At 41.6% G+C, this 23,439-nt stretch overlaps 13 protein-coding genes across 13 annotated transcripts; 9 read left to right on the forward strand and 4 right to left on the reverse strand. All coding sequences in view use genetic code 12, as the record gives it.

Moving 5' to 3' along the window:
- Window positions 1-174: 174 nt before the first annotated feature.
- Window positions 175-2,562, forward strand: FOB63_004950 (uncharacterized protein; the record flags this gene model as incomplete). Its single annotated transcript, XM_002617381.1, has 1 exon — window positions 175-2,562. The coding sequence occupies one exon, from the start codon at window positions 175-177 to the stop codon at window positions 2,560-2,562; it is 2,388 nt and encodes a 795-aa protein (XP_002617427.1).
- A 1,041-nt stretch (window positions 2,563-3,603) lies between these two features.
- YAF9 (Yaf9p) lies at window positions 3,604-4,305 on the reverse strand (the record flags this gene model as incomplete). The annotated part of the gene is made up of 1 exon (XM_002617379.1): window positions 3,604-4,305. One exon carries the CDS (start codon window positions 4,303-4,305, stop codon window positions 3,604-3,606), a length of 702 nt encoding a protein of 233 aa, XP_002617425.1.
- A 372-nt stretch (window positions 4,306-4,677) lies between these two features.
- On the reverse strand, window positions 4,678-8,085 carry FOB63_004952 (phosphatidylinositol-3-/phosphoinositide 5-phosphatase; the record flags this gene model as incomplete). The annotated part of the gene is made up of 1 exon (XM_002617378.1): window positions 4,678-8,085. One exon carries the CDS (start codon window positions 8,083-8,085, stop codon window positions 4,678-4,680), a length of 3,408 nt encoding a protein of 1,135 aa, XP_002617424.1.
- An 801-nt stretch (window positions 8,086-8,886) lies between these two features.
- On the forward strand, window positions 8,887-9,798 carry FOB63_004953 (flavin adenine dinucleotide transporter; the record flags this gene model as incomplete). The annotated part of the gene is made up of 1 exon (XM_002617376.1): window positions 8,887-9,798. One exon carries the CDS (start codon window positions 8,887-8,889, stop codon window positions 9,796-9,798), a length of 912 nt encoding a protein of 303 aa, XP_002617422.1.
- A 233-nt stretch (window positions 9,799-10,031) lies between these two features.
- RNH35 (ribonuclease H2 catalytic subunit) lies at window positions 10,032-11,069 on the forward strand (the record flags this gene model as incomplete). The annotated part of the gene is made up of 1 exon (XM_002617375.1): window positions 10,032-11,069. The coding sequence occupies one exon, from the start codon at window positions 10,032-10,034 to the stop codon at window positions 11,067-11,069; it is 1,038 nt and encodes a 345-aa protein (XP_002617421.1).
- A 591-nt stretch (window positions 11,070-11,660) lies between these two features.
- On the forward strand, window positions 11,661-13,064 carry LAT1 (dihydrolipoyllysine-residue acetyltransferase; the record flags this gene model as incomplete). The annotated part of the gene is made up of 1 exon (XM_002617374.1): window positions 11,661-13,064. One exon carries the CDS (start codon window positions 11,661-11,663, stop codon window positions 13,062-13,064), a length of 1,404 nt encoding a protein of 467 aa, XP_002617420.1.
- Window positions 13,065-13,390: 326 nt separating this feature from the next.
- FOB63_004956 (transcription factor TFIIIC subunit) lies at window positions 13,391-14,745 on the forward strand (the record flags this gene model as incomplete). The annotated part of the gene is made up of 2 exons (XM_002617373.2): window positions 13,391-14,212; window positions 14,275-14,745. 2 exons carry the CDS (start codon window positions 13,391-13,393, stop codon window positions 14,743-14,745), a joined length of 1,293 nt encoding a protein of 430 aa, XP_002617419.2.
- Window positions 14,746-14,826: 81 nt separating this feature from the next.
- FOB63_004957 (nucleotide diphosphatase) lies at window positions 14,827-15,507 on the forward strand (the record flags this gene model as incomplete). Its single annotated transcript, XM_002617372.1, has 1 exon — window positions 14,827-15,507. One exon carries the CDS (start codon window positions 14,827-14,829, stop codon window positions 15,505-15,507), a length of 681 nt encoding a protein of 226 aa, XP_002617418.1.
- A 193-nt stretch (window positions 15,508-15,700) lies between these two features.
- On the forward strand, window positions 15,701-16,402 carry NOP15 (rRNA-binding ribosome biosynthesis protein; the record flags this gene model as incomplete). The annotated part of the gene is made up of 1 exon (XM_002617371.1): window positions 15,701-16,402. The coding sequence occupies one exon, from the start codon at window positions 15,701-15,703 to the stop codon at window positions 16,400-16,402; it is 702 nt and encodes a 233-aa protein (XP_002617417.1).
- A 40-nt stretch (window positions 16,403-16,442) lies between these two features.
- On the forward strand, window positions 16,443-17,270 carry FOB63_004959 (uncharacterized protein; the record flags this gene model as incomplete). The annotated part of the gene is made up of 1 exon (XM_002617370.2): window positions 16,443-17,270. The coding sequence occupies one exon, from the start codon at window positions 16,443-16,445 to the stop codon at window positions 17,268-17,270; it is 828 nt and encodes a 275-aa protein (XP_002617416.1).
- A 107-nt stretch (window positions 17,271-17,377) lies between these two features.
- Window positions 17,378-19,704, reverse strand: FOB63_004960 (uncharacterized protein; the record flags this gene model as incomplete). Its single annotated transcript, XM_066102445.1, has 2 exons — window positions 17,378-17,398; window positions 17,470-19,704. The coding sequence occupies 2 exons, from the start codon at window positions 19,702-19,704 to the stop codon at window positions 17,378-17,380; spliced, it is 2,256 nt and encodes a 751-aa protein (XP_065958211.1).
- A 635-nt stretch (window positions 19,705-20,339) lies between these two features.
- CHA1 (Cha1p) lies at window positions 20,340-21,395 on the reverse strand (the record flags this gene model as incomplete). The annotated part of the gene is made up of 1 exon (XM_002617368.1): window positions 20,340-21,395. The coding sequence occupies one exon, from the start codon at window positions 21,393-21,395 to the stop codon at window positions 20,340-20,342; it is 1,056 nt and encodes a 351-aa protein (XP_002617414.1).
- A 916-nt stretch (window positions 21,396-22,311) lies between these two features.
- FOB63_004962 (putative integral membrane protein) lies at window positions 22,312-23,439 on the forward strand (the record flags this gene model as incomplete). The annotated part of the gene is made up of 1 exon (XM_002617367.1): window positions 22,312-23,439. The coding sequence occupies one exon, from the start codon at window positions 22,312-22,314 to the stop codon at window positions 23,437-23,439; it is 1,128 nt and encodes a 375-aa protein (XP_002617413.1).

A 23,439-nucleotide genomic window follows, 5' to 3' on the forward strand; every position in this document is an offset into this window, starting at 1 on the left:
AAGAATAAAGAAGTAATATGTATCTTACCTTTGATTCGCGCCAGTTGTGTCGCGTTGCTCCAACACTAATATTGTTTTTCGCGAACATGTTTGATTTCTCTTGTGATCACATCTCATAGGACGGAAGTTCCTGGCTAAATAATTGACAAGAGAAGCTTTGTCGCTAGCTTTCTAATGAATTTTGAAGAAAAGGAAGATAAGGATGGAGTCAGACTAACATGGAATAATGTTCCGAAGTCGAAACTTCAAAACCAAAGAAATGTCATCCCATTGTCTGCCCTTTACACCCCACTCAACAACAAATCAAAAATACCTTGTTTAGACTCATCATCTATAGTAAGATGTCGACAATGTAAGGCATTCTTGAATCCTTACGTAACGATGAATCATGAGTCTTCAGATGTATGGTACTGTCAATTCTGCTCGTTTGGCAATCGATTAGCGGTCACAGACACAGGTCACTATCCCCACCCTATGCAATCTGAATACTCGACTGTTGAATATTCAACAGGACGCGATTCTAAGCTCCCTCCTATATTCTGGTATGTTGTTGATACATGTTTTGAAGGAGAGGATGTCGAAGATGCCTACCAATCTCTTCGCGAACTGTTGACCTTGTCAGTGTCGTTGCTCCCATCTCATTCCTTGGTTGGCTTCATAAGTTTTGGAAAGCATGTTCAATTGCATGATTTACTGGATCCACATAGGAGCCATACATTCAACGGCTCCAAGGATTACACATTGGAACAGGTACAAAAAATCTTAGGCATCAACACTACAAGAACTGGGAACACGTCCACTTTAGGTTCGGTCGCCCAAAAGTTTCTTCAGCTGGTAGATATTGCGGAGTATCAGCTATGCAACATTATCGAGAATCTTGTCAACAATACGTTCCCACATGACAACGGCAAACTGCGACCCGAAAGATCTACTGGATGTGCTATTAACGTCGCATCATTGATTCTCGAGGGAATTTTAGGGAAAGGAAATTTGGCGGGAGGTCATATCATGTGTTTCGTCAGCGGAGCCACAACGAATGGACCTGGAAAAATCGTTGGAACTCCTTTGAAAGAGCCAATAAGATCACACCATGATATCGAAAAATCAATACTGACAACATTACCAAATATTCCAAGCGGAGGTACAAAGGTCGATGTACTGCTTTTTAAGCAGGCTAAGACATTTTATGGACGAGTGGCCAAAGTATTAGTCAGTATGGGAATGAGCTGCGACATATTTGTTGGTTCATATGATCAAGTAGGCCTTTATGAAATGGATGAGGTCTGTACAAAAACCGGAGGAACTGTTGTGATGTGCGATTCGTTCAACACATCAATGTTCAAGCAAAGTTTTGTTCGATTTTTCCGCAAGATAGACGACGATCCGAGTTCAGATCTTGACATGGCATTCAATGCTACCTTAGAGTGCCGAACCACTAAGGATCTCCAAATACAGGGTTTGGTTGGGCACGCGAGTGCTCTTCCTTTACGGAAAGACAAATTTGTTGAATCTTCTGTTCTGTCACACAAAATAGGAGAAGGAGGTACTAATGCATGGAAATTATGCAGTGTGAATCCCCAATCCACATACGCAATATACTTCGACAAACTTGATTCTTCGCTGATTGGATATGCCTTTATACAATTCACATTTCATTACGAACATCCAAGCGGAGAAATGAGGCTAAGAGTTACTACTGTTCCGCTTCCTGTTATTGCAGATTCTGACGCTCAAAACATAGAGCTCGGTTTTGATCAAGAAGCAGCAGTAGTATCAATAGCAAGAAGCTCAATTGTCAAACTTGACTCAAATATCCTAAGCGCAGAGAAAAAAACTTACAATCAAGACGATGTTGTGAAACATTTAGATAAGTTGCTTATTGATTTTTGTACCAGATTTGCAGTATTCCAAAAAGGTGTGATCAATTCCTTTCGCTTATCGAGCAGTTATGCAATGCTACCTCAATTCACCTATCATTTACGTCGTTCCCCTTTCATCAGAGTTTTTAATAATTCCCCTGATGAGACGAGCTACGTGAGACATGTTTTTATGCATGAGGATGTGAATAATGCCTTAATTATGATTCAACCTTCTCTTCTCTCTTACGATGTGGAGACTTTTGGAACAGAAGACCAAAATGGGGAGGTGATAAGCGACCCAGAACCGGTTCTTTTGGATTCTATGTCTTTAGGACCGACGAAAATTCTCCTTCTCGACACATTTTTTCATATCTTGATATACCACGGTGACACCATAGCCCAGTGGAGAAAGGCCAATTATCAGGATTTAGAGGGTTACGAACATTTTAAGGAATTTTTAGAAGCGCCAAAGAGGGAAGCTATGGAAATATTAATGGATAGATATCCATTGCCTAGGTTCATAGACTGCGATGAGGGAGGCTCACAAGCTAGATTTCTCATGGCAAAATTGAATCCGTCAACAAGCTACTCTACGAATCCTAATCAGTTATATGGAAACAATGGTCCGGAGGTGCTCACTGATGATACCAGTCTCCAGACTTTTATGGACCAGATCCAGCGTATAGTTGTTGGTAAAAAATAAGCTTTGCCCGGATGTTTTCATTCCTTTTAATAAGTTGCTTTTGTCTTACAGTCTACCAGACATACTTCACACTGAAGATCGTATCAATTAAAGCTTGGAAATGAATGAAACTGAAAGAAGTTCATGGAAAATTTCCGTGGTAATTTTTGTAGTCAACTTGTGAGTTGAGGTTTTTGAATTGACAAGAATCCTCTAGATTGCCAGCCAGGACACTTATAATGCTCAAGTTTGGCCTACCGATGGTTTGCTTTTGCGCTTATGTTAATTTTTTGTTTTCTTCAATATATTGATCACACAATCCTACAGGTAGATGCATCAATGAAGTCTGTATCAGATGTACGGTTGATCTCAGTGAGATTATTTTTACGCACCACTGAAGACTGGAAATCGATGAAAAGGGAACATGACATCATACAATTGCCCAACTTCATAAATCCACATAATTCGACTCTAAAGTTTAAGAAAGAAAAGCATGTTACGTTTCGTAAGCCATACTTGTTTACAAAGACGGCCAGCGTGGACTATTGGGTAAATTCAGTACTCGAATTTGTACTTGAACAAAGCCGAATCAAGAACTCATTTGCTCACATGAAGAAGTCAACCTGCTTAACCTTCATGGTATTTCTTGGAGCACGTGGGAAGGAATACATCGAAGAGATATACGCAATGTTTCCCCAAAACTATGACGGGCTAGTGTTTATTTCTCTGAATATTGACGAAAAATTCTTCAGCAATCCGAATTATAATTGTACTGATTCCAAGCTAAGCAGGAGTTTAGCTGGATACTTCAACATAATTGATCCATTAGGAGGTGGTAATTACCCGCTAGATTATTTGATTGTGATTGACTCTAGTCCTTTTATGCATTGCAAGTTGCCCCTTCGAATTGGTCTGTACAATATGGGGCATCTGAAATTTGGCATCAACCTTACTCAATTAGGGGGACTTTTTCAGGAGTATTTAATTTCATTTCCTGAAGAGCTCCGATGACCATCGACGCGAAATGAATTTTGAGTAATATTAATGGTATCAAATGGTATTTTATTGTAGAAGTGCTAGTTTTTGCTGCTCGAGTTCCTTATACTCGTTTCGCTGTTTTTCGATCTCCTCTTTCACCTTGGCGATGTAAACATCAAGTCTTGCAATCTCATCAATCTCATCAGTCATTAAAAACTCCTGGTCTCTTTTATTGGGGTCCGAAAGTTTGTACGGTAATAGATTCAGCGGCTTTCTTGTAAGTATTTCGAAGACAGTTTCCGTCGGCTCCTGAAATACCAACTCATCAAAGAGTACCGAATGAACTTCACCATTTTCTCTTTGCGGAGCTGTGGGATTATACGGGTGGAGCTTCAAGCTATGGAAAATCTGGAAGTTCTTCTCATTGATGCCCAACTCTGACCCCGCATGGAAATGAATCTTGATGATTATTTCAAACTCACCCCAGCCAGTGGCTGTTACTTGATAAGGAGGAGACTCAACGGATCTTACTGGATTTTCGTAAGTTTCATGCAATTTGAATGTTACACGTTTAATCAAAGGAGTCAAGTCAACGTTGTCTAGTACCGGCTTGAAGAATACTGTCCACTCGTGCGTATGGTCAGGTGGAGTTTTGGCCGTTCTTTTTTCAGGCTTCAATCGAATAGCACTGTTTCCATATAATATTGGGACTGATATTGAGACATTCTTTATTCTTTTGGACATTTGTGGTTCTTCCTTTGTTTCGATTTCTCCGCGCACTCTCATAGAAATATAGGAAACTGATCTTATGCACACTGAAAACTAGATAAACATTATTAACGCTGTCTAGGGACAAATATGAACGTACGTTTACGTAGTGACGCAAAAGGGGAACAATTGTTTTGAGTCATACTCGCCATGAAAGGGAATTTGAACATAGCACGGTGTTTCTCTTCTTTATAGCACAGCCTTTCGTGGCGTAGAATTCCACTTACTTGATGTTGAAGAGTCAAGTCGACACAAGGGAAAAAAAGAAGAAAAGAAGAAAAGAAGGTATGTTACATTTCCATACTGAAGAATCGCTTAAATGTGATTATCATAGCTCTACTATTTAAAATACTGTACGCCGATTTATTGATCCAGGTTTTGGATGATAAATTATTGAGGAGCCAAGGGTTTCCAATCAGACATACCTTTGACGCCTGAAGTTTCCGGAGATGCTTTACTAGGATTCATCCCAGATGGAAGCGGCGATGGTCTGTAATGTTTTGGAGATGTTTTCGACTCGGGGGAAGTTCCTTTTGTATGAGGTGACGAAAGCGATGGAGGTTTAGCTGGTTTCATCGGCTTTAAAGCGACACCGTTCGCTGTCATAGGAGACAGGCTGTTTTGAGGCGACATCGCACGCGGAGTAGATGGGTTACTCGGGATGAGAGGCGCTGCGTTGAATGCAAGATGCATAGTCGTCTTTGAAGTATTTCTAGGCGGAGGAGGAGCAGGTGACGTATGATGCTCAGGATTTATGGATCCAGATGGACTATCTGTATTGCGCGTGGCACTTGGCGAGTGAGACAGGCGATGGGATGGTGACAGTAATTTCTCCGAAACGTCAGACACCACTTTACGACTCATTGGAGGAGGAGGAACTCTTCTTGGAAGGGTACTAGTTGTGGACAGCAGACGGACCGGTAACTTTGGCGCCGAAGAAGATACATCATCAAGCAAGTTTAAATCCGACAAAACATCCATAGAGAAAGTGGAACCTCTTGATGTCAGGGAGGAAGTGCTTCCACTTCCATTTCCCATAATATCGATCTCATTATTATCACCATTCTCCAACTTATACTTCTCATAGTATTCTTTCGCTAATGACTTTTTCTTCAAAGAGTCGACAAATTTCACTTTGCACAAAAACGTGCTGTAGACTGGTTTATGATCGCTAACAAAAACGTCCATGACACTGTTGTAGTTCATTGAAGTCATCTCATTACCTCTGTTACTTTTGTAAAGGACTCTATCCGTCCAAGAAGGGACTCGCTGTTTTTCGGATGTATCATAGTTTGAAGTTCCTTTATCAAATTTATAAGTTGGATAGAACTTGATCTCCTGTTCCTCGAAGCCGCAAAACGCGCCACTCTTTAGCTGCCTCTCACGATTTAACTGATCAAACTGAGCTAATTCATCAAAAGCACCATTCTCTATCAAGTAACGACATCTATCATTTTGAAGGTTGATACGATAATTCAAATCACCTAGCCAAACAATGTGATCATGATCATCAATGGTGAAATTGCGTGTGAACGTAAGACCCAGCATGATAGAAACATAATCGTTGTATCTTTCCATAGTAGCATTTACACCTGCTGCTAAATGTGACGTAATGAAAGCAAATGAGGTGGAGGCAAATTCGAACCGCACAGCGCAAGCGCCTTTGTTAGCTGTGATACCCCCGAAACCAGTTTTTTTCGAAGAACCTGAAACATGAGTTACATTTTTCATTTGTGACTTCTTCACGAAGAGTAGAAGACACAATGATGAAATAGATTCTGTTCTAAGAAGTGAATATTGTTCGCCTTGCGAGTTGAGTTGTTCCTCTATCACCTTGGCCCATAAGCTTGATTTTGTACCATCTGCATTGAGTATAGATCCAGCATTTAACTCAACAAGTTCTTGCATCCCAATGACATAAAGGTCAGGAGTACCATTATTGTAATTCTCGGGCGGAAAAAGCCAACTTGTGAGATCGACTCTCAGATTTGGAGAAGCAGCATTCATATTGAAGGTGCCCGTGAAAATTTTAATGTTACTGTATGTTGTAAACAGTGGCTCATTGCGTTTCAATTGATCTTGAACAAATTCATTGATTGGGTCATAAATCTTAACAGGTCGAGATAAACGTCCATCCTTTCCTAAAAGTAAATCCATAGTCGATTGTTTTTTTGAGTCCACAAATGTATTCTGATACATTCTTGACACGGATTTCGTCACATCAGAGAGAGCACCTGCAAAATTCATCTTTCCAGACCGAGAAAAAGAGGATTTCAAAGCGTTAGTTCCTGTGTAAATTTGAGAAATTGCATCTCCATTATCTGCCCATAAGGAGTTATGCTTGTTGATGATATGTTCATGGTTAAACCTTTCACGAGTTGAGTTATGCGTATCGAAGGATTGGTTCTTAAGGATATGCTCCAAAATGCATTGACAAATTACTTGTTCGATTAAATTTGTTCTATCCAAACAATCCAAACAGTTAATCCTGAACACACCGTCTTGTCTCGTGAGAACCTCTCCTTGTTTCACATCGAAATCGAACCAACCAAATTGCTCCAATGATTCATAAATTTGAGGCAAAATCTTTGATGCACCAGCAAAACCCCCACTCAGTTGTTTTGTTTCCGCATGGAAGTCGAAGTGGCTGTACTTAACTTCCTCCCGGTGACGCGAGTGATGTAACAAATCCCTATAACGTCTCAGTACATCCACTTCTTGAGATTTCGTCTTTGAGAGCAAGTTGATAATGTGACATACCCCATATGTCTGCGAAATTTCGTCGAAATGCTTTTCGAAGATGGGTTGAGTTGCTTCAATAGATCTTGTTAACGTGATCTTTGGATTGATTAAGGTGGAGTCTTGTTCCCAGAAGGCAGGCACAGAACCTCGTATCTGCGTAAATGCGTAGACTTGATGCATTGTCAAACTACAGTAAACAAATTCTGTTTCCACAAAGTTGGCGACATGCCCGTCATCATCGATTCCACGAGCATTGAATCTTGTGCCTGCTCTTTTCCAGGATTGCTTTGAAACAATGGTGATGGTGTCGCCACGAGAATTCACAGGAACAGTCTTAGCGAACCCTCTAATGACCGTTGTCAAAAACTTATTCTCATTCAATATTTCTATTGCGAACTCGTCCAACGTTGATCTAAACCCAATCAACTCCTCCATGAGGAACGAATTCCACATATATTGCTCTTGATAGTGTTGCATGTTGACTTTGAAGCTATTATGGCTGCTTGTAGAGTCATTAGTAGAGTTGTGAAACTTTCTCCTATCGACACCCCTATTTTGTAGAAGCGAGGTCAAGTCAAAATCATTTGAGAAATAAAACGACCCGTTTGAAAGCAACTTCTTTAACTCGAAGCATGGATGAGGTGTTCTTGGTAATCTTGCGTCATAGTCCTGAGCATCAGCTGACTGGATTGGAAACCCATTCGAATCTAAGTTTACATAGTCCCATTCGCTTGAAGCCAAAGAGATGAACTCAACGCCATAAATCTTGTTGACTGATTCATAGGGCACAGGATGAGCCACATCAGTCATGGTCCCTGTAATGACAGCCAAATAGGTTTTCCCTTCCACATCGATCAACCCTAGGCATCCGTGTATATCTCTATTAATGAGAGGCTTATATTTTCTGGATTTTAGGATCTGTGAGCTGGTCTCTATTTGGATAGATACTGGGTGAGCTTGATTGTCTGAGTGCCGCTGTAATTGATGGAAAGTGAGAGCATGTGTTTTGGATACCACAGCAATGGTACGTGGTTCATGACGAACGAGAATCTTCATTTTCGCCAGTTTTCCGAATTGCCGAGTATGATCTGAGCATGAAACTTGTATGCCAAAATCAGTGAGGTTTGACACCTGAGGCCAGTACACCAAAATAGTTGAACAAGCTTACTAAAACAGTTTTCTTCTCCAAAAATTTTCCCAAGAGAGGAGTTTGTTTGAATGCTAATATACGAATATTGATTTTCCTGATGCTAAACCTGGAACGACCATAAAACTACTACTGGTGTGACAGAGTTTTCCAAAAACACCAGTACATCTCGGAGCAAGTGCTTCAATATCAAGAAAAAACTTGAAGAAATTGTTATCCATCAACACACAATATGGCCACGAACTACCAACTTACTTTGTCCGACGAATCAAAAGAGAGAATCATGAAGCTCGTTGACTGGTCAAGAACCGTCGCACACTACGGCTTTATTCCATTCATCTTGTACTTGGGTTGGAAGAGCACTCCAAACAAGCCAAACTTGTTCAACTTGTTGAGTCCTTTTCCATCTGCCTAAACAGTATACATGTACATAGAAATAAACTACTGTGACTTAACGTCCGATCTGAGTCGAAAAGGCTTTTGATGCATGTAAGAACTCTCAATACGACTTTCTCCATATCAGAAGTCATTCTAGCACTCTCAATCATTAGCTTTAGTTATTGGAAATGATAATCATATAAGTCGAGAAATTATAATTGGCTATTTATTTTAAAACTCTGAAATGGTGGTCTTCGTTTTCGTAATTTCTCTATGCGTATCATTGAACAGGCGAAGATCAAATTCGCAATTTACAAGACGCTCTTTCCTTAATGACGACGACCTGGTCCGAGCGGCAAATAGAAGCCGCTTCTGGCTTGATGGCTGGGTTTACAACTACTATTGTTACACATCCTCTAGATTTGATTAAGGTGAGGCTTCAGCTATCCGATAAGCCCTCCACACGTCCCTTCGATCTACTACTAGACGTAGTTCGGAATATTAATAGGGATGCAACATCACTATACAAATCTCCAGGAAATAAGAAACCGAAGTCCATTTGCTACCTACAACAGTATTATAGAGGTGTGGGACCGAATCTAGTGGGCAATGTTTCAGCATGGGCGCTTTACTTTTCATTGTACAATGAATTCAAAAACTTGATGCCAACTTCTGGAGGAACTACAACATACTTCACAGCATCTTCGTTAGCAGGGTTAACAATTTCTGTATTGACCAATCCCATCTGGGTTTTGAAGACCAGAATACTCAGCACTTCAAACATAGAGAGTAACTCATATAAGTCCTTGATGGACGGTGTTTCTCAAATTTACAAGAATGAAGGATTAGCCACATTTTGGAAAGGTACAATACCCAGTCTATTTCAGGTTTTTCAAGCAAGTTTGAATTTCACCTTTTATAACCATGCCAAAGATTATCTAATGATGAAGCTGGATACCAACGAGATCCTGACAGTGCAATACATCTATGCATCTGTTTTTTCCAAAACAGTGAGTATGGTTCTATTGTATCCCTCACAGGTGGTCCGCTCTCGTCTCCAGCGGTACAATTTTGACGGGTCGAAAAGGACCTTGACCAATGTCATACGTGAGGTTTGGACGGGCGAAGGTAAATTCAGAGGATTTTACCGAGGCTTGAGTGCTAATATCGTACGTGTTCTTCCGTCTACAATCATCACATTTGTATCATATGAAACCACGAGACATTATTTATATGTGACATAGCGTGTCGCCATGCATTTACCCCACAAACGATGAGTGATGTTGTCACTAACAAATGTATATAGAATTAGTGTTCCTTTCCTCATCCATTAAAGAGTATTCAACATTTGCGTGTAAATTCGTCTTACTTTTTCAATTTGTTGACTTTCATTGACTTGTATGTTGCTCATACATTGGCCTGTGAGTCTCATGCGCTAGACAAAATCTACGCGGACGCGTTCTTTGAGAAAACAACAATGACTACAGATGAGCCGGCACTAAAAAAGCAACGAATCTCGTCAGATCCACCTTCGGAACTTCCAAATCATGAATCAGACTCTTCTTCTACACCCGAAAACTCGAAGTGGGTTCCCAAATCTATCTCCTCAATCAAAGACAAATCCACATATGCAAGTAGCACATATCACTCGGAGATACCAGAAGCAATCACCGAAGACCCAAAGGGACCAGTCGTTTTAGGCGTCGACGAAGCGGGACGTGGTCCTGTTTTAGGTCCGATGGTTTATGGAATTTCGTATTGCTTGAGAGACTATCAAGACCATTTGAAGAAGAAATACGGTTTTGCAGACTCTAAAACATTGAAAGATTCCACACGACAAGAGCTTTTTCAACTTATTGATAACGAAAAGCACGAGCTACATAAGAATGTTGGTTGGGCTACATGCACCATGACTGCCAAAGATATCTCCAACGGTATGCTTAGAAGTGCGTTAGGGGCAGGCTCGTACAACTTAAACGAACAAGCGCATGATACGACAATCCAGCTTATTAAGGATGTTCTTCTAAGTGGGGTTAATGTTCGTGAGATTTTTGTGGATACAGTGGGTCCTCCTGTGTCATATCAGGCGAAGCTAAAGAAACACTTTCCAAGCATTGACATTACAGTCACCAAAAAGGCTGATAGCATCTATCCCATTGTAAGTACTGCGTCTGTTGTGGCTAAGGTGACGCGTGACTTAAACCTACAATGGTACAACGAGAACGTAGAGAACCTCATCGGCAAGTGCTTGGGATCGGGGTACCCTTCGGACCCCAACACTAGCAAATGGCTTACTTCTAACGTGGACAAAGTCTTTGGGTGGGATTTCGGATTGATAAGGTTTCTGTGGCAGACAGCCAAAGATGCTTTGGAAAGACACGGTGCATGTAAAGTTACATATGAAGCAGAATGTGTCAAGGACAACGGCTACAGTGATGTTGGCGACTTCTTTTCTAAGCCCGTATCGTCAGCCTTAGTGAGCAGTCTGTTCTATGGTATAGAGGCACAATTGTAATAATATTTGTGTGGTGCCTTCAATTTAATGAACTTTTTTGATCCATGAAATATAAATTGTGGGTGGCCTATAGAGTAATAACCTGTGGGCCAAAAAGTGAGACATTCAATAGAGCATAATAAAGAAACACGACAGAGCGAAACTCGAAGTAACTAATTGTATGATTGTGTATTTCTGAGTCATGCTTATTGTAGAAAGGGTCTCAGAGTGCTTCAAACTCGAAACCATCTTCGTATATATGTTTACTGACCGTTATCTAAGTGGTTAGCCATTCGCGGTAGTTCTGATCCGGACTGTGATTCGAGACACACCAAGAACTTGAACCTGACGAGAACCCTAGCACCAGAAGCGCCCTGTAAGCCGACCGGAATAACTGTCTCCACTCAAAACAAATCTTACAAATTATTCCATCACATTTTGCATTCACCGTTCAGGTGCCAACCCACACCCGTGCCTCCCAAAAACCCCGGACATTCACCCCCGAGGCACGGAAGACAACCATGCGATGGTTCCAATCCTGTACATCCCACCAACCTCCAAGCGGCACCCAAAAACTTCTTCCATCTTCTTATTGCACTCCATCAAGAAACAATGTCTGCTTTGTTCGTTCACAGAGCCGCCTTCACCTTGCGTGCTGTGGCCGGCAACACCTCCAGATCCTACCTTGCCTCTTCCTTTTCTTTGCAAATGGCAAGATTGTACTCATCCGGAAAGTTCCCCCCTCACACTGTCATCAACATGCCGGCTTTGTCGCCAACCATGACCCAAGGTGGTATCGCTGCTTGGTCTAAGAGCGTTGGTGATGAGTTGACTCCTGGTGAAGCCATTGCCGAGATCGAAACCGACAAGGCCTCGATGGACTTTGAATTCCAAGAAGAAGGTTACTTGGCTAAGATCTTGGTTGAGGCTGGCACCAGCGACATCCCTGTTGGTAAGCCAATTGCTGTTTATGTTGAAGACAGCAGCGATGTGCCTGCTTTTGAAAGCTTCACTGCTGAAGATGCAGCCGGTGCCGAGGCTCCTGCCCCAGCACCAAAGGAGGAGAAGACCGAAGAGCCAAAGGCCGAGGAAAAGCCTGCCTCATCTGCTCCATCTAAGCCATCTACCCCATCTAAGGCTCCAACTGGCAGAATCTTCGCCTCTCCATTGGCCAAGACCATTGCTCTTGACAGAGGTATCTCTTTGAAGAACATTAAGGGTTCCGGTCCAAAGGGCAGAATCATCGCCAAGGATGTGGAGAACATCAAGCCTGCCGAAGCTGCTCCAGCTGCTTCTGCCGCTCCAGCTGCTGCCACCTACGAAGATATTCCTCTTACGGCTATGAGAAAGACCATTGCCTCCAGATTGTTGCAATCCACCCAACAGTCACCATCTTACATTGTCCAATCCCAACTCAATGTCTCCAAGTTGTTGAAGTTGCGTCAATCCCTCAACGCTACTGCTGAAGACAGATACAGATTGTCTGTGAACGACTTGTTGGTCAAGGCTATTGCTTTGGCTTCCTTGAGAGTTCCTGAAGTCAACTCTGCTTGGATGGGCGAAGAAAATGTCATTAGACAGTACAACGTTGTTGATGTTTCTGTCGCTGTCGCTACCCCTACTGGTTTGATCACCCCAATCATTAAGAACGCTCACACCAAGGGCTTGGCTACCATTTCTGCAGAAGTCAAGGACTTGGGTAAGAGAGCTAAGGCTGGTAAGTTGGCTCCAGAAGAATACCAAGGCGGTACCATCTGTATCTCTAACTTGGGTATGAACAACGCCGTTAACGCATTCACTTCTATCATCAACCCACCACAATCTGCTATTGTCGCTATTGGTACTGTTGACAAGAAGGCTATTCCATCTTCCGTGAACGAGCAAGGTTTCGTTTTCGCTGATGTCATCACTGTTACCGGTACTTTTGACCACAGAACTGTGGATGGAGCCAAGGGCGGTGAATGGATCCGTGAATTGAAGAAGATTGTCGAAAACCCATTGGAATTCTTGATCTAAAAGTGATTGACAAAAATTACGTCAAACTGAAATCATTGTACTTAGTATAGAACCAAATAACAACACTCAAGAAGGTGCTTCACGTGTAATCTATAGTCCTTTTGCGCTAATGGTCTCATTATAAGCCTCCATTCGATATAAATGTGCATATGAACATTTAGTTCTTTTTTTTTTTGGCATCATGTGGTGAACGTAAACATCACTTGACTCACCTTAAGAAAGCGTTTCGCAATTTTGATAACGCATTTTTTTTGTTTGTCTTTTTCCTCTGTACAATACACAGCAGCTTCACGTGGTGAAAACAATTAATTCCCCCCTCTCTACTAATGACTCTTGAAAAAATTTACATAGCCCGTCATGGGTATCGGGCAAATTGGCTTCCTGAGCCGCATCCACCAAACCCTACTGGAATTGACAGTGATCCAGCTTTAGCGCCACATGGGGTGGACCAAGCCATAGAAATGGGAAAACATCTAAGCAGTTTATTACCAGCAGATCAGCCACAGTTCATTTTGACTTCTCCTTTTTACAGATGCGTGGAAACGGCCGCACCATATGCTCGCGAATCCGGCTTGAAGATATGTTTAGAACCTGGAGTGGGCGAATGGTTCAAGCGTTCGAGGGCGGTGGTTCCGAAACCAGGAAGCTACGAAACGCACGCCAAATTCTTTCCCGACGTTTTGGGTACCGCGTCTCTTTGGGAAGGCACCCTGGTTAACCCGTCTCTTGAAGGTGAAGACGAAGACGAGATTTTCGATAGAACGAAAAGGTTTTGGCAGGAGTTTTTCCCAAGATTTGAACAGAAACACCCACAAGTCAAGAACCTCCTCATTGTGACACATGCCGCAACAAAGATTGCAGCCGGGATGTCCTTGATGGGATTGGCTTCTGTTCACGATGCAGTCGATGTGAATGGGGAAAAGGGTAAATTGCGTGCTGGTGCTTGCTCAATAGATAAGTACGAGAAGCAAGACGGAAAGTGGGTGATATTAGAGAATGGAAGAACCGACTTCCTCAGTGGCGGCGAGGAGATGAATTGGAATTTCGATGTTAAGTTCGAGGCTGGTTCCGATGAAGACATTAAGGCTAGAGAAGAAGCGGCTGCGGCCGCTGCCGCAAACAACACCAGTAAGAGTGTTGAGTACGAGGTACGTAGCAAAGTTTGAGCTATTGGGCATTGTATAGAGAGAAATACTAACTCATTTCCAAGGATTTTTTTCTTACAGTGGATGTTCCTATTGTTGCACCCACGTATTACGACGAGCTGGTACAAGAAAATCACGAGAACAACAACATTGCTGAGCAATTGTTGATCAATCCAAATGCGAAGTTTCAGATCACCCGTCTTGACGAGGCCAATCCTTTGTTCAAAATATCTGATAATGCCAACGCTGCAGCAGATCCAGAAAGCATAGCCTTCAGTAACTTGAGCGCCATCGACGGCCAGATCTACCAAACGAATTGGTCCAAATTACTAGGAACAGAGCTAATTTTTGACGAAAATGGTGAATTGGTGGGAACAGTGAGAGAACATTTGGTAGCAGATCCTTCAGTTAAGATCAAGCCCAAGTCTAAAGATTTGAACGACGAGGACATGGATTCTGAATCGAATGAGGAATCTGATAGCAAAACTGCATTTTTGAAGAAAGCCATTGCTATAGCGAGAGCAAAGAATTCCTAAGCTAGCCTTGAAGGCCCAGTTGTACAACTATGTATCATATACTTTAGAAACGGTAGATATCCAGCGAGGTGGATCACGTGTATGTATGGTGAAAGTTTGCTCTTTACAAGTGGACACAGAATGTCACCAGAAAGTCGTCTTATCAATGCTCTTTCTAAGTACGAGTTTGTACTTGGCTCCTCGTCGCCACGAAGGAAAGAAATCTTGACCAAAAATTTGGGTATCACCACATTCTCGGTTATAAAGTCCACTTTCGAAGAGAATCTTCCGAAAGCTGATTTCACAGATGTTGATTACGTCACGATCACAGCCAAACACAAGATAGAGAGTATTATTGATAAGCTATCTCTGTCCAAGCATTGTGTTCTTCTTGTGGCTGACACCATTGTTTCTTGTGCTGGCGAAATATTTGAAAAGCCCGAAACGCCACAAAACCAGCTAATCATGCTAAAGAAGTATCGAGATCACCCTCAAGATATCCGCGTCATAACTTCAGTACATGTTTGCATAATAGGGCCCGACAAACATGTTGCTGAGCATATTAGTGACCATGTCGTCACCACTTTGAAGTTTGATGAATCCTTGTCTGACACACAGTTGCAAGAGTATGTTAATACAGGCGAAGGGCTCCAAGCCGCCGGAGGTTTTATGTATCAGGGTAAGGGTTGCTTACTTTTCAAGGGTATCGATGGAGACTACTTTAATGTGGTAGGTCTTCCAGCTGCGAGAACATACAGAATACTCGAATCAATAATTCGCTAGCAAGAAACAGAAATAGGCTCATAATAAATAGTTACGAAACCAAACTCAACCATTTAATTCCTTTATCGATTTATTTTTTGTCGAAATATAATGGAGACACATCGCTGGGGAATTATGTGGAGGTGCACCATGCACACCCAAGGTACTTTTTTTTCCGATGAGATGATCGCTTTAGTATTCATTACAATCTACAATGGCTAAAAAGACAAGCAGATCCAACCAGCCAGCACCTTCAAAGGGCCAAAATAGCAAAGCGCAAGAAAAAGAAACACAAGAAGAAGCCTTGCATTTGAATGACGTTTCCGACTCTTCTTCTGAGGAAGAATTGTCCAGTGATGATGAAATAGAAATGGAAGGTCTTGAACACACCACCACCAATGTTAAAGCTTCCAAAAAGGGTCACACAGTCAACCTTACGAAGGCCGAAGCCGATGCGCCATCGAAGAGCTCAAAGAAAAGAGGTGTCATCTACATTGGAAGACTTCCTAAGCTGTTCCAAGAATACGAATTGAAGAAGTACTTCTCTCAATTTGGCGACATTTTGAAGGTGAGAGTTTCCAGAAACAAGAAAACAGGAGCTTCTAGACATTATGGTTTCATCGAGTTCAAAGATTACGAAGTGGCTAAGGTCGCTGCTGACACCATGAACAATTACCTTTTAGTGGGACACTTGTTGAAGGTCCATGTTATCGAAAACCCAAGTGATAACTTGTTCTCTAAAAAAATGAAGAGCAATTTCAGGGAATTTGACTGGAGAGCTAAGGAGTATGCAGAGTTCCACCAACCTAAGCCTTTGGAGGAATGGAAAAAGTTGCAAGCTGAGTTTGAGCAGAAAAAGGAAGAAAAATTCGCCGAATTGAAAACCCTAGGCTTCGATTATGCACTCGAAGCATAGATGTACATTATAGCATAAGATTGAATACATTACACCTCGTATGGGAGCTGGTATATATAGAACCTTTAGACCATTACGTGGTCACATGACCGCAGAGCATAAACTTGTTCCGATTTTCGAGACTGAAGTACTCAACTACATGGGGTTGAAAAGAAAACCACGTTCGGAAGTCCCACCAAAATATGACTTTCCTGATAGGTTCTATGCATTGAAGTCGTCATTAGATAAGCTGTTCTACAAACCCCAACCACAAAGTGTAATCACAGACCAAATTATCACCATTGACCATTTCTTTACCCCAGACTTTTGCGATGAGCTTTTATCTTCCTTCTCCGATAAGTTGGTTTTAGAAACGACACCACTTATAAAGAGCAAAGAGTACGCTGCTAGATTCAACGACAGAGTATCTCTCACTAATTTCCGCGCTGCAGATTCTTTATGGCAATACTTAAGGGAAATTCTTCTTCAGAAACCACAATTTGAAGATGAAGATCTAGAAGAAATCCGACATATATTTGCTGATGCCAAAAGTTTGAACCCACAATTGCGCGTGTATCGTTACACTAAGGGCCATCACTTTGGAAAGCATTATGATGAGTCTGTTACTTGCCCTATGGCACATGATCCAAAGGCCCAGGGCAAGACTAAGTGGACTCTCCTCATATATTTGACCGGAGGGGCTGATTTTGAAGGTGGAGGTACAATTTTTTACCCAGAGACAAGCAGAGAGCGAAATAAAGTGATTAATGTTCATGCAGATAAGGGTATGGCATTGCTTCATAAACATGGAGATGATTGCTTGAAACATGAAGCAGAACTTGTCAAAAGCGGTGTTAAATGGGTTTTGAGAAGCGATGTTACTTATTAACAGTGTATCGGTGGTATTCGAAGAATTTCTCGGTGGAGTGGATAATCTCATCGATGTTTTGATCAGAATCAGATAGCTGATTGCGGACCCACTTGCTTAGTTTTTGTCTAATATTTTTCCTCGAGTATCTTTGGTCAATTAGGAAAATCGTTGAATAATCATTAGCATGTCTTATGCTTCTGCCAATACTTTGGTTGACTGCTCTCATACAAATATTCTCATAAAAATCTCTAGATGCATTTGCGGCTTCTGATCGAGATTTTCCTTTGGCGATGAGCGTTCGAACAATGTGGTTCTGCTTTGCAACCAAGTCTGTTGCTGCTGCATTTGGGTATGGAAGCCCGACTACAATGACTCCTCTGGCTAAATCATCAGCGAAATTTATACCCTCCGCCATTTTTCCACCCACAACGGCGAAAAGAGCAGCTCCTTTGAAGCTAGATTTTACAGCGTTGGAGTATTCTTGTAATGTGCTCTCCACTTCTTGGGAGTCTTTTGGCTCTTGAAACACCGTTTTCGAGCTGGAAATCCGTTCAAGAATTCCCGAGGAAGACCATAAAGAGAACACATGAGACAAGTACTTGTAGCTAGGGAAGAAAATCACTACACCAGACGGTATAGACTGACAGAGTCTAGCAATAAGAAGGCCCAATTCACGCATCATGGATGGTTGCGATCTTTTTTGAAAGGAAAACTCAAAATCTAAGTTGTTGGTTGCCTTCACTGCAAACACTTTCAAGTTCTCTTTTGGTATTAAATGGTCACATGTGAAGGTTTTCACAAGGTTAGAGGGGATATTGGGAAATAAGTAAGACTTGAAATCGTCCATAGGTTCCATTGTTCCTCCACAAAGTAAGACACATTTCGCCTGGGATAAGACATCCTCGAAAATAATGCTAGGGTCCAACAAAATATACTGAAGCGTCACATTTTCTTCTTGCATATCCCAGATTATTTCCCCCTCATTGGATGTATTCGTTAGGCATTCGAGAAATTGCACGACTTTGAATAAAATTGGATTTGAACTCGATTGTTTTGAAATTTGATCATCGACGTGTTCTAAGTAGCTTTCAATCTTGTAGGCGATTTTTGACTTGGACAAATACTTGTTAAGCTTATTGACGTTTATAAGATCTCCAGTGTTGCCTTGAAATATCTCTAAAGGGTCAACTTTATCACCAGATTTGTATGATAGCGTTTTCGTCATGAACTTTTGAACAACTTGACAAAGCTTTATTAGTTTGACGAGATAAATTCTGTTTCCACTATTAAGGCGGCGGGCAAACTTGCTTAAATACAATTTTAGTCCGTTAATGCACATGGTCAATTCGGAAAGAGATAACCTCACCGAGTTCATTGATGATATTGTATCAATTAAATTGTGAGCCTCATCAATAACCACAATTGAGTTCTCGATCTTCAAGTCTAGTGATTCTCTCGCTGATTTCAGTAGAAGAAGCTGATATGGCAACGCAATGATTTCTGCATAATCTGTGGCATTTCTAACGGTGTAATATGGGCAGATCTCCAATTTTTTACCCAACAGTGCAACATCTTCGATATCATTTACTTTCACGAAGCAATTGTCGATGAAGCTCTTCGTTTTTTCCAGAACACCCGACTTTGTTATTTTTGGAAAGAAGTCGCATGGCTGGTCCTTCTTCTGAAGATCAACACACGCATCATTTATGGAATTTAGGTTACCAAGCAGCCTGACCTTATCATTGATACATAGCTGTTTTCTGGAACCAAGGGCCACAAACTTTGTATATTCGGTAATCTCCTCCAATGATGAATGGAAAGACGGTAGTTGTAATTGATGTGCGAACTGATATAATTGGGAATGCGTTCGTGAAGAAAATAGAATGGTATGAGGACATTCGGGAGGGTACAAGGATTCTACATCGTTGCCAGAAAGACGCTTCATTATGGCAGTATTCTCTGCGGAAAGCCTAGAATTCTTAACCGCGATCAGATTACCTTCCGAATCACTATGATAGTCGTTTGGAACGAACGTATCGTACTCGATAGACTCTTTCTTCTTTTTTAGATTATTCCTTCCTTCCAACTCTGTGAAATCAAGCACTTGGTCCTTGAGGCCTTGCAAATGCTTCTCATAGTCAATGGCTCTACCTTTAGTACGCGAGAGAATAGATTTTCTGTGCGCCGCTTTGACCCAATCAGGTTCATCATCGGAACTTTCATTCGAAGAGTCCAGAGCGTTACCTTTGTAAGCAATATTGGTGTCGTTTTCCTGCTTGAAATCTCGGAGCCATGTCATCGTGGAGCAAATGATAGATAACGTTTTTCCTGTACCTGTGGGGCTTTCAAAGAGGCCGACTTTAAAACCATTGTTTACGGTTTCATAGATTGCATCCATTAACTCATTCTGAATTTTATAGGGTTCATACGGGTGACTATAGTCTCTTGTCATTAACCACAAAGTGACGCGTTCGTTTTTTCGCATCCATATATGAGAATGGAGTCGTATGCAAGAATGACGAATAGTGTTTTTGCTGAAGTTTTAAAAGGAAAGAATTATTCCTAAACGTGAAGATGTTTACGGTGAACCTTTATTCAAGAAAGTCGAAATATCTTTGTATGAAAAAGTTATACTTTATTGTTCCGTTTGTATAACTTACGAAAGCCATTAAGTGTCTTCTGCGAACAATCTAATCCAATTTTGCCAACTAATAGGACACAAGTCTTTCTTTCATATTAACATATCGATTGTCCCTTGAAGTGAATAAGTTATAGTAATGGAAAGCGCAATCATTTGATTTGATCTGAGTTGAAGTTAATGTAACTACTTATGGACGAGAGCGAAAATAAATTTGTCTCTTATCTACCTCTGATATCACCCAAAAAATAATATACTCTTTATACAACAGAGAATTAGAACTCCCAACAGGCATAAAGCAATAATGCATCAGTACTTGTGGTAAACTGAGAAACGTTAACCTAGAGTCGAGTTCAACGACTCTTGACTCACTGTACTATCCGTTCTCTCTTAGGCCATATTCAATTGAAGTGAAGACGAGTCATACTAGAATCCAAAAACACATGCACTCAAAGGTGGCACTCTCTCACCATACGCTTGAACTTCTGCAAAGTTTCTTCATTAGCACAGGATCCACCACATACCACAACAACCACAATATCATCCTTCTTCAAATCATTCAAGCATATACCCAAGTAGTCCAACTGATTGTAGACTACAGAGACTGCTGCTCCGCAAGCAGGTTCAATAAGTTTCCCAAAATCATTATAAAACCTTAAAGAAGCCTTAACGGCATCAAGGTCATCAATAGCCCGTATGAATGACGTGTTGGTTTCACAATGCATAAAGTTTCTTAAGGTCTCTTCTGGTACATAAGAGCATGCTAATGAAGTGGCAATGGAATCCACTGATTTCAAATTCACCACGGCGCCTTCTCGGACCGCTTGGCTTAAAGTTGGGGCTTGCTTTGTTTCCACCAACAAACAGGATGCTGTTGACCTGTGCTTTCTCAAACCTTGGATGATACCATTGTAAAGTCCGCCACCTCCAACAGAACAAGCCACACCTCTGAGCATTTTTGTCTCTTCCGGTGTAAGCTGTTCCATGATCTCATCTACTATCGCAGAATGCCCATCCCAAATCAAATTATTGTCAAAAGGATGACAGTAAATGGAATGAACATCATTTTCAAATGTGTGCATGAGGTCTTTTGCATGTTGGCTCGCTTCGTTAATTGAGTTTCCATGAATAATGACATTTGCACCCAAATCATGGAGCCTGTTAACAACATGTGGCATTGTCTTCAGAGGTACAACAACTGTACAGGGAACATCATAAAATCTAGCGGAATATGCTGCTGCTATTCCGGCGTTTCCTCCTGAAGAAGCAATAACATGAAGTCTTGTATGTCCTTTTGCTCGAGCCGAAGCAATGGATTGTTGAACTAAGTGGCCGATTCCTCTCAATTTAAAACTTCCAGAAGGTTGTTCCAGCTCCATTTTAAAAAGCACTCGACATGGCAACTGATCTTTGGTTGATAAAACGTTGCTCACGTCTATTAGAGGTGTTTGGATTGATGGTGCGTGATCAACTTGTCTTGCTTCGATAGGAACTACCAGGGTCATGTTCGATATGATCTCTCGAGATTATTCTTTCCACTTCGAGGGATGAGATTCTTTATATACGGTGGACTTGAAAAACGAAGTCAAATATGCTGCTGTGCCATACTGCTCGAATAGGTAAGTTGGGTGCAAAACACATAGTGAAGTCAGGGCGCGGGATTGCAATTCCGGGATCCCTGTCGGAATTGTAATTCCAGACTTCCCTTTAATGTGGAGAAGCGTTTACCAAGGTCTGGAATATAGAGAAATTACTGTTCAATTCTTTATAATGGTGAAGATCATTGGCACTCTAGTCGTAGATTACTTGTATACGATTTGGGAGCAAGATTCCAAACCAAAGAACTGCGTTGAGAAGGTAAGAATTGACATTTCTCGAGGTGAACACAAAAGTAAGCGTGAAATGCGGGGGCAGAATACGAATGCTGGTGAATTAAAAAGGATCGTCTAAAGAGAGCTGGGGTGGATATTCGCAGTGGCGTTCCCTTTGAGTCAATTGCCAAACTAGGATGCCTTCATTTCAAGACATCCATTTTTATTGGGCAAGAGAGACTCACGCTGATTAAGTGGAGAATTTTGAACATCTAATAAATCAATTGACGCAATTTATACACCGTTCCTAGACTTACAAGGCGATCGGTTATGTTATGAGTCCAACCCAGAGATTTATTCGTAGATTCAGGCATCTGGCAGCATTGCACAAGAACTACATTTAAAGACATTGGGACACAAAATTGAGTAGCTAGGATGCCCTATCAACAATTAGTGTGCCTGAATTGCCCTTCATACTAGAATATTTTGTAACATCAACAGTTCTGCATTAAGGCTCGCTAAACGACTAGAGTGAGACATCAGACAGCTGCAGGAAAACCAAATCTCACTAGCAAGATTTATAACTTGCCATCCAAACTCATCTTCCCACATGGCTTCGCCTATTTTCATATCCAATCCGCCCCCTGGATTTTCTGTCATTGCCATACTAAGAGGAATGCAATTGGCTCTACTAGGGGCGTACCGGTCGCTTCAGAATCCGGGTCTTCTCCAGTCCGTATACTATGAACGAGTACTAGGAGCCATCATAATTTCCATGATTATCCAGCTCTCGCTCTGGTCTCCTGTCATTTGCTTGCGCATCCTTACAAAAATTTTCAGCTCTTTTGCATACTTGAAGTTCCTTGAGTCTTGGGCTGTGGCCCTCAAGGATTTCCAATTCAACGTCCTCAACATAAGTGCATTTGTCGTTTCTCTTTCTCAGTATTTCAGTAGAGATTTGGACGACTTATTTTTGGCCAGTCTTGGCTTCATCGATTCGGTCTACGTCTCAAAGCACCCAGATAATTCCTCCCACCAATACCACGACAATCTTGTCGCTTTGACCGATATAGATCTTGAGCAACATTCAGTACAATCGTTTTTTGATGTGGTCAAGTCCAAGTATGCATCAAGCAGGGAGTTTTCATTGTTTCTCCGAAAGCACTTAAACAATCTCATTTCCACAATTGTGCTATTTGTGTTGATCAAAATTCCTTTTGTGGGCCCAGTATGTCTTGGCTTGATCACATTCCTGAGTTTAAACGATAAGCTCGGTACTGTGCGTTCGTTGACAGTGTTTTGTCTCTTGATTTCTGTCCCCAATCAGTACTCTGCTTTATTCTTAAACACGTATTGGGGATCCCGAAGCATGATCCGCGATTTGTTGCTTCCTTACTTTTCGAGAGTACGTTTTACCAAAATAGAAAAAGAGCAGTGGATCAAATCTCGTGAAGGGTTGCTTTTTGGGTTTGGGTGTTGTTTCTATTTGGGCATCCGTCAGTTTCCTTGGATAGGGCTTTTGATATACGGCTTCGCTGAGTCGGCAGCCGCTTATTTGATCACCAAGGTTTCAGATCCACCGCCAAGCCAAGCAAGTCAGTTGATCCAGTGGAACCCAACCCAACTAGTCTGGAATAAAGCGCACGAAGAAAAGATCATCAAGGGAGAATTTGTTAATGATGAAGGGTTTGCCTCCATCCCGTGTTCCTTCATTCTCGAAAAGTCACATAAACAATAA

This window comes from Clavispora lusitaniae (genome assembly GCF_014636115.1).
Source record: "Clavispora lusitaniae strain FDAARGOS_655 chromosome Unknown tig00002663_pilon, whole genome shotgun sequence".
NCBI lineage: Eukaryota > Fungi > Ascomycota > Pichiomycetes > Serinales > Metschnikowiaceae > Clavispora > Clavispora lusitaniae.